General features: G+C 39.0%; 1 protein-coding gene across 1 annotated transcript; it reads left to right on the top strand.

The window, feature by feature from the left end:
• Positions 1-565: 565 nt before the first annotated feature.
• On the top strand, positions 566-5,618 carry LOC119742202. Its single transcript, XM_038218247.1, has 4 exons — positions 566-719; positions 2,844-2,968; positions 3,196-3,324; positions 4,135-5,618. Exons 1-4 carry the CDS (start codon positions 662-664, stop codon positions 4,249-4,251), a joined length of 429 nt encoding a protein of 142 aa, XP_038074175.1. The 5' UTR covers positions 566-661; the 3' UTR covers positions 4,252-5,618.
• Positions 5,619-10,146: the final 4,528 nt, after the last annotated feature.

Below are 10,146 nucleotides of genomic sequence, written 5' to 3'. Positions count from 1 at the left end.
TGTTCACAAAAACAAACAGTCAATGCGATTATTTTCACACAAGGTTACTAAGGAATGTGTCATTCTTGCAAGGTTAAAAAGTTCAAAATTTCAACTTGGTTTTAAAAAAAAATGGCTCCTTCGCATTATTGCATTTTTTTTACTCATCCTAAAAAAAAGCATATAAGAACCACTGACATCTGACGAACGATTGGTTGAGGCCCCGGTAGGAAGGGCTATTGTTTTGCACGGCGTTTGATTGGATAGAACACGTATGTATAACTTGGGACAATACCTGTCTTCCCGGGGACATGCAAAATCTGGGTAGTGACGAATCCACTTTTCAAAAGGGGGTGGCTTGGGGTGTTGAAATCGTTTCGGGGGGTGGGGTGGACGAGGCGTTCGAGTTGCTGCGTAAAACGACCAAAGGCCTGAATGAAGCATTGGGTAAGATTTGCAATATTTTGTGATGACGTTTACGGACCCCCGAGGTAGCCACCCCACCACCGCCATGGATCCGCCCTTGCAGGGTGTATAAAAGCTGCCGCCGACGGGCTGAAATGTTTATCGCAAGCTTGAGGTTAGTCATTCGAAGTCGAAACCTTGTGCAGTCTCCTCACGAGAGAGCAAAACTTGTGTTGTCATTTGACGATTTACAGCATACCCGAAAAACTCTTCTAAAATGGACAACAGCGTTGGGTTTTTGGTGATCGTGTTCATCGTGGCGGTGAGCGGGCAAGGTCAGTAAAAATAGGGACATGATCCTGCAGAGAAAGCGAATCTTCTTTTGCTTGAAATAAGATGAAGCTAAGTTGCTCTACTCACATGCTCTTCAACAAAATCGATTTTCGTTCTCCTTACGCAGTTTAATTAAACCAGAAAAGCTATTTCCTCGATTATTGACGCTCAAATCCTCTGAAAATATGTTTTTATTTTAGGTAGATTTTGCGCCCGTTTCGTAGTACAACAACAGCCGGGACCGCATTCGCGTAACATGATACCGAGCGCCGCGCGCCATGACAGTTTTTTTTTTTAAATCCATATCTATGACGCGCAACGGGTGAATGACCGAAGGCCCTATTGTCCTATCGAAAGCGCCCGGTGATTGGTCAAAATCTAAGAAGTCAGGAGGCGGGGTCTTGCCTAATCAACCAGCAAATTTGTTTGCGCATAATAATCGCCGTGGTCTATTACATAGACTAATATTTAGGGGGGCCGGGAAGCGATCCCCCCCCCTTCCAAACGACATCCGCATAATAATATATGGGAGTACGCTATGGCGTATTGGACTTTACTTGGCTGTAAAAACATGAGAAGAAAATATAAAATTATAAAAAAAAGAACTGCTTCAAACGTAATGAAATTCGGAATTTATTTCCCTTAAAAAAAATCCTCTGAAGCCTCAGATTAAAAAAGACAAATATTTTGGGTACAAAACGGATTCGAACCCGCAACATCGCGGTGCAAAATCTAGAACTCTATCGATTGAGCTATCGAAATGCTCGCTAAATTGTGGGGACAAAATAATCATATACCTTCGTACGTTTCATAAAAGTATCGTAGAGGGCGCTAAACAATCATGTTTATGGATGTAGTTTGGGAAAAGAACATTCGCGGCCAGGTAAAACATTAGGTTGGTTTCATTTTAACCAGATGTTTGAAATAGGATATGTAAACGATCCGAAACATGACTGGTTGGAGTCTGGATGCTGATAATTACCCGAGCCGAAGGCAAGTGTAATTATCAGCATTCAGACTCCAACCGGTCTTAAACGTAATGTTTAATACTGGCCAAGCACATAATTTCCATTCATAAATACCTTTTCGGTAAAAAAAAAAAAAAAGAAATCGAAACTTTCCGGACCAAAAGTTAAAAAAAGGCAAAAATTATCAATTTTTAACGATTTCGTTCAACAAAAAACCTCTCTAGGTAGCTATCGACTGGTCTTCTGCAGGTGAACAAATTCTTAATGGAGATTAGCGCGCGCGTCGTGCGTACTTCATGATGTGGCATAGAACGCATATGTACGGTGTAGTTCAACCTCGTCCCTAGGGCGTCGAGAAGTACGCGCCCACCACTACCTGCTCTCTCACCCTGGTATTGGATCATTTGCATGTGAAAGATTTTTGAGCACGTATGCAAATGAGGAATAGTCTGGTGCCCGTATGTGCGTTAAGTTTGCGGGTTTTTTTGTATGCGGTGTCTGGGTTAAAAACAGCATCGATTCGTCACGCCGTGAGTTATGAAAACACGATTTGTTCAAGTTAAAATGTTTCAATCTGGCCCGCCAATATGCAGTATTACATTTCATATTTATATCAGCGATCTGGAAAGAAAAGGATTATTATTGAGAAGGCTTGAACGCTTTAACTACAATGATCGTGAAAACATGTTATGCACGTTGGAAATAACAACACCAACTACACGATATTAATCTATTATTAGCAAATTGCGGTATCGAATCAGGAGGCAGGAAGAAAGTTTCCTATCCAGGGATTAGTATTGGAAACGAGGTTGGAAATAAAGTGAGCTCTGGGGACGAGGTAGGGTGTAGTTTGACTTGAGGACTATGAAATACTGACTCACTGGTAGTATATTGCGCATGCCTACGTGAGGATTGAACGTTCAACCAATGAAACGGTAATGGCACAGGATTTGATAGAAATCCAAATTTCATGTGACACTAGAAAAGGGTTTAAGACCAGCCAGCCCTGCCGGTCTTTATCAACCATTTAAAACCGACTACATGACGGGCTGTCGACGAATACGAATTGGGAAAACTGCCTATTTATTTATCAGGTATTTATAATTGTTCTTTTAATAGACGGATTCAATTTATTTCGTTTTTTATATATCTACTTAGCCATCGGCATACAACAACAGACCCAAATATTGCCAACTGAACAACAAGATAACCACTTCTTATGTGTGCTCTGTGAAGAAGTGTTGACCTTCTCGTATAACGTGAGCACTGACAAGGAATTCTTGGTGAGTAAGATTATCTCAAAAAAAGTTGGTAAAATTATTAAAGCCGGTAAAGTGAGATTTAGTTGCAAATTTGACAAAAAATGTGCCCAAAGTTTTAAAAGTAAATAATGTGTCGCTTTCCTCGTGGTTTTGTTTTGTGTTTGAATATGTTTTACCGATGAGTCATTAAGCCATGATTGCAATGACTGAGTGTTCAATGAATTTTCGAATCAAATTATTGCTTACAGGCCTTGTTGCAGAATTACCAGAGGCAGGTTGCGTGCACTTACTTGATCCCTGAGGGTTTCAAGTCTTTCTGCGAAAACTATATCCAAGACATCCCAAAGCTGGTCGTAGCATTCGCCAACACCTATTTGGTTAGTGTTCTTAAAAGCATAGCGTATTTTACCTAGATTGGATTAATGAAAGTGCTCAAAGTTATAACTCGTCGGGCGCCCGGCAGAAGGGTGTATGAACGTTCTGACGCAAAAATCATTTTCAAGAAAATCGCATTGAAAGGTTCCATTGTTACACTGCGCGCATTATGTATCCAATGTTCTCCAACATGTAATATAAATTGTAAGAATTTGAAATTTGTCACACGTATGAATCGTAAGTTTAGGAACAACTTGTATTTATTTCTGACGAAATGGGAACATTTCGGGAACATTTTGGTCATTACGCGCTATTGCATAAGGGCATATGCACATATGCCCTACTGCCGGGCACACACTCTTCGCCATTCATGAGTTTTTGTGGTCGTATATACCTCATAATACCTGACTCTACAAAGACTAAAATATATAACCTATTGTACACACACAAATAGAATAAATGAGAATAGAATTATAGTTTTCGTCAAACATAGCTGAGAAAAGCAAAACCGCAAACATTGTCCTCCTGATCTACACGATTAACATTTCAAAAATACTCTGCAAGTATGAAGTGACGATTTAAAACTCCATGCAATATTCAAATGTCCCCATAACTGCAAAAATACCATGATAAGCATTATCAGCTGTATATTATGTTGATGGTATATTTACAGAAAGTACATTACATATCAAGCCTCATAAAATGAACAAAACACCGCCCCCCTCAATTAAAAAGGCAAATAAAAAAATACCATTGTGGCAATTACCCCACTTTTTTCTCATTTCCTTAATTAAATAATCATTCATTTGCAGAATCCCGACAGGTGCGCATTTCTCTGCAAGTCCTCGGATATGAACCAGCAGCTGAACGTCTTGGGCAGCATTGTCAAGAAGATGGGGGGAGCGTCTGGGAAAGACCTCTTCAAGTAGAACAAGCCCAGCCAACATCTCCCTGAAGACGAATCTGCATGCATTCATTTTATTAGCTTGCTTTTTGTTTGATCATATATTCCAGTTTAATGTTATTGGTGAATAAGCAAATATATATATATTTTTTTCATTGTGTCAGATCTTTTCATTTTGTCGGTCACGGGCTACTTTGAGATAATTTTTGACACACTAGGGGGCGCTATTTGGTATGGGCAAACTCTTTTGTATTTACTGCTACGAAACAGCGCTGTTCTATTAGTTCCCAGCATACCTCAAAACGATAAGAATTGGGGGTTTTTCTCCAAAATCCTTGAAAAGGCAGCCAACAACGCGCTGTATTCGTGCCTCGATTAGAACAATCTGATTCTGCTTGCCAATCTGATTTTAGACCACTGCACTCGACGAAGAACACGTTGCATGAATTAATAATTGTCTTTATGCAATATAACACAAAAAAGAAACAGTTTTTATTGATCTTAGAAAGGCATTCGATTCTGTCGAATCAAATTATCCTCTTAAAGAAGCCGCAGAACATTATTTTGACACTGTTTTAAACTGGTTTGGTTCGTAGCTATAGTCAAACGCAAACAGTCCGTGTGCATTGAACCGAACCAATCCAGTTAGTCCAAGAGCCAGGGGTCATTCATATTCTTTTTTTTGGGGGGGGGGGGAAATGACCATGTTTGGAAAAGGTTACACCTTGGCTAGTCGTATGGTACCCTCCACTCGGTCATTCCTGTTGTGGAATCTTTTTTAGTAAGTTAATCAGGCTCCAAAGGGTTGTTGCTAAGGAGGATGCGGTTGCTAGGTAACCAACATCTAAACTAGCATGATCAAATGGTCCTTGGTGTTGAATATCCTATGCAAATTACTTAGATATCTCGTGTAAATGTTCATATATTGATATGAAATCATTTTAAAAGGAAATACCGTACGACTTGCGAATTCGAATACCCCAAGGTATCACCTTGCCAAAAGTACCCACCAAGCACTTTATCATTTCCAAAAAAAACCCCAATTGACCCTTTGCTCCTACTCTAAGTCCTCTTTCTCTCAATACTGGACTCAAGGCTCAATTTTTTTTGTCATTCTTAAGAATTGTCAATTGTAGATGTTCGCATTTCATATATTGCAATGTTTTCCATGTAGTTTTCAGCTCTATTTTATTCGGTGACGCAACACATACTTCTAATCTTTTTTGGCTTTTCCGCAAAGCTGCGGGAAAAGCCGTTGTTTTTGTTCTGACTTTTTGGGTTTTCCGTATTTTTCTAGGAAAACCCTTTATTTTTGTTATGATTTTTTTGCTTTCTTTCAACATGCAAAATTCAAAATTCTGTTTTTATTATGTTTGCTAGGTATATGCAAAAAAATTGAAAAATGTGTGACGTCATCATGAAATCATCAAAAAAGCGATTTTTGAAAAACACATATAAGGGAAAGTCTGATTGTCATGAAACTTGGTGGATAGTTAGATAATAGTACTAGTATGCAGAATCCGAAATGACTCACAATGACGTCATCGGTTGATTTTTTATTATTTTTCTAATATTTACAATTTCATTCCGCTTCCAAAATTTAACACTTCCTTTCATTGGGTTGACTTCAAGCTTAGTAGAAACCAAGTCCACAATGGAAAAATAAAGTCATGCGAAAATAATGAGCGGAAAAGCCCTATGTCCTGTTTTCAAACAGACATAAGACCTCTATAGTTTTTTTGACGTCTTGCTTTTAGCTTTTTCTTCAATGTATCTTTTTGTATCAGCTTTTGGTATTCATTCATCAGTTCCTTGGCCATTTCCCCCCCTTTTTTCAATTATTGTTAATTTCTTTATTTTATTGCAGCGACCTTATGTAACCAGTCTGTTGCAGTTTGCGTTTAGCCTTAATAAATGAAGCATTGAAAACAATCAATTGTGTAGATTTCCCGTCTGTTCGCCGTTTTTTTTTATTTTGGTTATTTTCCTTCCTTAACAATGAATGCACAATTGGTTTGCTTGAGCCCAGCTCATAAATACAAAGACTCCGCCTCATCGCATAATTAAGGTCGATAGAACAAACGCCACCTTAAATAACGCCATGCATCCATGATTAAAGAGGTTGTGGAATGCTGAAAGTCGTTTTGTTTTTTATATTTTTTTATTGTAGAGTAGACCCATATATATCATAATGACAAACTCCCATTCTTTTGTAATGTGCGTTTATATGTTTATAAAACTGAAATTCATCGAGTAATTTGTTGGTCGGCGAGCGCATAACTGAAATCAACAGTCGTCGGGTTCTCCGTAAAATGAGAAAACTCGTGACGTAATAAACAGGACTCGTTTATACTACGCTGCATCGGGAGTCCTGTTTATTACGTCACGATTTACTATGTTTTGTTTGCTGCCCCAAACGACAACTTTTACACAAATTGCACGTTCGGGTCGAAACAGGACCTGAAAAACCGCTCTCAAAAGTAACTTTTGTACCTTTTCATGACAGTCACAAAAGTCGTTTTTATTTCATCACACCTTAGGCTACATAGGCCTATACCCGAAAAATGACGGAAATGTCTTCGAGCATTCCACAACCACTTTAATCTTCTTACCTTCGCTTGTACTGGATATTTGGCAATCAGAGAAAATCACGGAACTATGATTAGCGGGTTTAACATTAAGTGTTTTTTTTTCACATTTGTTATTTATTTTTGACGAAAACACTGATTTCGCGATAGGGGGTTTATTTTCACGTCTCGTGGAACGCGTATAGCGATACCTATTGTCTGACAATGACAATGAATTCAATACAACAAATTGCAACACCAACAATTCAGGCTTCAATAATCTTCAAGTAATTGCACAAACAACATGTGAAAAATAGATTTTTTCTATAGAGTGCAAAGGTGTTGTTTTTTTCAAGCACTTTTTTTAGATTAAAACTTGAGTGTTTTTGTATCTGAATTATGGAGGGCGCCCTTGTTTAATTCGTCTGGTGACTTTTCTCGATGTACATACATGTAACAGTTTATTTTTGCTGTCTAGCATGCAAAGTCAATTATATATTGGAAAAGTTATTTCTTTCCTCGAAAGAAAACGAAGGGAACATGTTAAGACATGTAACAATTTGCTTTTTTTAATTTCACTGATTTGTGTCCTTTCCCGGGAGCAAACTTTCAAGATTGTTCCTCTAAAGTTATCATTTTGCTTTTTAAAAGAAATTCGCTCGTTTCACGCTCCTCCATTGGGCATGCACAGCCTCGATCTGGCAACATTATACAATGAAAATAGCCGGTTCAGAGAAGGTAGAGTCGCTACACAGTCATTTGAGTGATCCGTTTGAGAGGTGAAAGAAAGAATTTGAACGGAGAAGATTGTAATGGCAAGTTGGATGAATTCCTGATTGAGTTTCAATTTCTGTAAAGGGTGCAGGCCAGTAAAATTGGTCCGAAATTGCCTACGCCAGCGCGGCCAAAAATGACGATTTGCATGCCCTCAAATCTTTCAGTATTTGATCATAATAAGCTATGAGCCGTGAACCTGAGTGTTTTTAAAAAAAATAAGTAAAATAAGGGTGGAAGCCATGCACAGGATAGGCTTGACTCAAGTCGGAATTGCTTTAAGTCGGTATCTTAAAATAGTAGCGAAAATCACTTAGTTTACGCCTTTCCAGATGCCCGACAGGGTACACTTCATTGTCGCTGGGGGCGCTCTACAGCTTAGCAGGGGCAAACAAAATCACTATTTTCGGGCTAAACATCGACCTCGGAAAATATTTTTCTTTCATTTTTTTTTTTCAAAAAATTGACTTTGGAGATATTCTGCTTGTCCTGAATGTGGTTTTGTGTTAAAATGTAAAAGTTGCCTGCTATTATAAAGAATAACAAAGATGGCCGTTTCGCGCATGCGCTGTGCCGCGGCATTGGTCTTTTCAGTGGGCGGAACCTACGGGGAGGGGGGGAAAGTGTTTTAAAGGTATCAACAAGGTTTTTTCCGTAACGGATGCTTCCAAATCATAAGGGAGCAGTAGGCTATCACCCGATTACAACAATTGCTATAGTTGAAAAGGGGGGGGGGGGCATTTTGAGCTTAAAAGTAGCTGAAACTCAATTTATTGTCGCTGGGGGCGCTCTACAGCTTAGCAGGGGCAATAAAAATCACTATTTTCGGGCTTAATATCGACCTCGTATAATATTTTTCTTTCATTTTTTTTTTCTTCAACAAATTGACTTTGGAGATATTCTGCTTGTCCTGAATGTGGTTTTGTGTTAAAATTTAAAAGTTGCCTGCTATTATAGGGTGCACACCGGTAAATCGATCCGCCAAGCTCATGAATAAAAGTTATGCCCTCAAAATATTCTATATTAGAGAGTTCTGAGCGCCGTAAAATTGGGGAATTGAAGAGATATGGTAATGAACCTCTGGCCCGGACTTGGGGCTTCCAATTCTGAGTATTTTGGATGCTATTGGGCTCGAAAGTGGCGCTATTTTGCCATGTTGTGGAGGGATCGTTTTTCAAAATGGCTACTTTTCCGTTTTGGGGAAAATAGGGGTCTTCTTCTTTGGGTGAAAATATCTCGAAAAGTCAATGGTCAACCCACCAAAAATTGAAAAGAAAACGAAAGATGACATGTAGATTATCATTTTTCTGTTCAGCTTGAATACCTGTGAGAGTTTTGAGTATTTTTAAAAGAATTTTGAAGTATGGGCATTTAGCACTAGTGTCTATGGGAGTTTATTTGCAGGTATGCATCCTATAAAGAATAACAAAGATGGCCGTTTCGCGCATGCGCTGTGCCGCGGCAGTGGTCTTTTCAGTGGGCGGAACCTACGGGGAGGGGGAAAAGTGTTTTAAAGGTATCAACAAGGTTTTTTTCCGTAACGGATGCTTCCAAATCATAAGGGAGCAGTAGGCTATCACCCGATTACAACAATGGCTAGTTGAAAAGGGGGGGAGGCATTTTGAGCTTAAAAGTAGCTGAAACTCAATTTATTGTCGCTGGGGGCGCTCTACAGCTGAGCAGGGCAAAAAAAAACCCACTATTTTCGGGCTTAATATCGACCTCGGATAATATTTTTCTTTCATTTTTTTTTTCTTCAAAAAATTGACTTTGGAGATTTTCTGCTTGTCCTGAATGTGGTTTTGTGTTAAAATTTAAAAGTTGCCTGCTATTATAGGGTGCACACCGGTAAATCGATCCGCCAAGCTCATGAATAAAAGTTATGCCCTCAAAATATTCTATATTAGAGAGTTCTGAGCGCCGTAAAATTGGGGAATTGAAGAGATATGGTAATGAACCTCTGGCCCGGACTTGGGGCTTCCAATTCTGAGTATTTTGGATGCTATTGGGCTCGAAAGTGGCGCTATTTTGCCATGTTGTGGAGGGATCGTTTTTCAAAATGGCTACTTTTCCGCTTTGGGGAAAATAGGGGTCGTCTTCTTTGGGTGAAAATATCACGAAAAGTCAATGGTCAACCCACCAAAAATTGAAAAGAAAACGAAAGATGACATGTAGATTATCATTTTTCTGTTCAGCTTGAATACCTGTGAGAGTTTTGAGTATTTTTAAAAGAATTTTGAAGTATGGGCATTTAGCACTAGTGTCTATGGGAGTTTATTTGCAGGTATGCATCCTATAAGGTAGCAGACCAGTAAATAAACTTCCATAGACCCCAATGGTAAATGCTCCCACTTCAAAAATTCGGGAAAAATACTCACAACTCTCCAAGGTGTTCGAGACGCACATCAAATTAAAGCTTATTTCATCATCTTTCATTTTCTTTTCAATTTTCGGGGGGTCAACTGATGACTTTTAGGAGAAATTTCCATCTGAAGATGATCACCCCTGAAAATAGTCCTGAAGCCCAGCGCCATTTTGAAAAACGATGCCTACACTCCATTGCAAAATAGAGCGCTCTT

Source organism: Patiria miniata, unplaced genomic scaffold, assembly GCF_015706575.1.
Source record: "Patiria miniata isolate m_02_andy unplaced genomic scaffold, ASM1570657v1 HiC_scaffold_5, whole genome shotgun sequence".
NCBI lineage: Eukaryota > Metazoa > Echinodermata > Asteroidea > Valvatida > Asterinidae > Patiria > Patiria miniata.
Note: the sequence above shows the minus strand (reverse complement) of the source record. Positions and strands in the feature narration are given on the sequence as shown.

Excerpts from the sequence above, each read along its gene's own strand:
- LOC119742202 (XM_038218247.1), top strand. The coding sequence starts at position 662 with ATGGACAACAGCGTTGGGTTTTTGGTGATCGTGTTCATCGTGGCGGTG. Across the intron at positions 2,969-3,195 it reads GCACTGACAAGGAATTCTTG|GCCTTGTTGCAGAATTACCA; the intron begins GTGAGTAAGATT and ends TATTGCTTACAG. Across the intron at positions 3,325-4,134 it reads CATTCGCCAACACCTATTTG|AATCCCGACAGGTGCGCATT; the intron begins GTTAGTGTTCTT and ends ATTCATTTGCAG.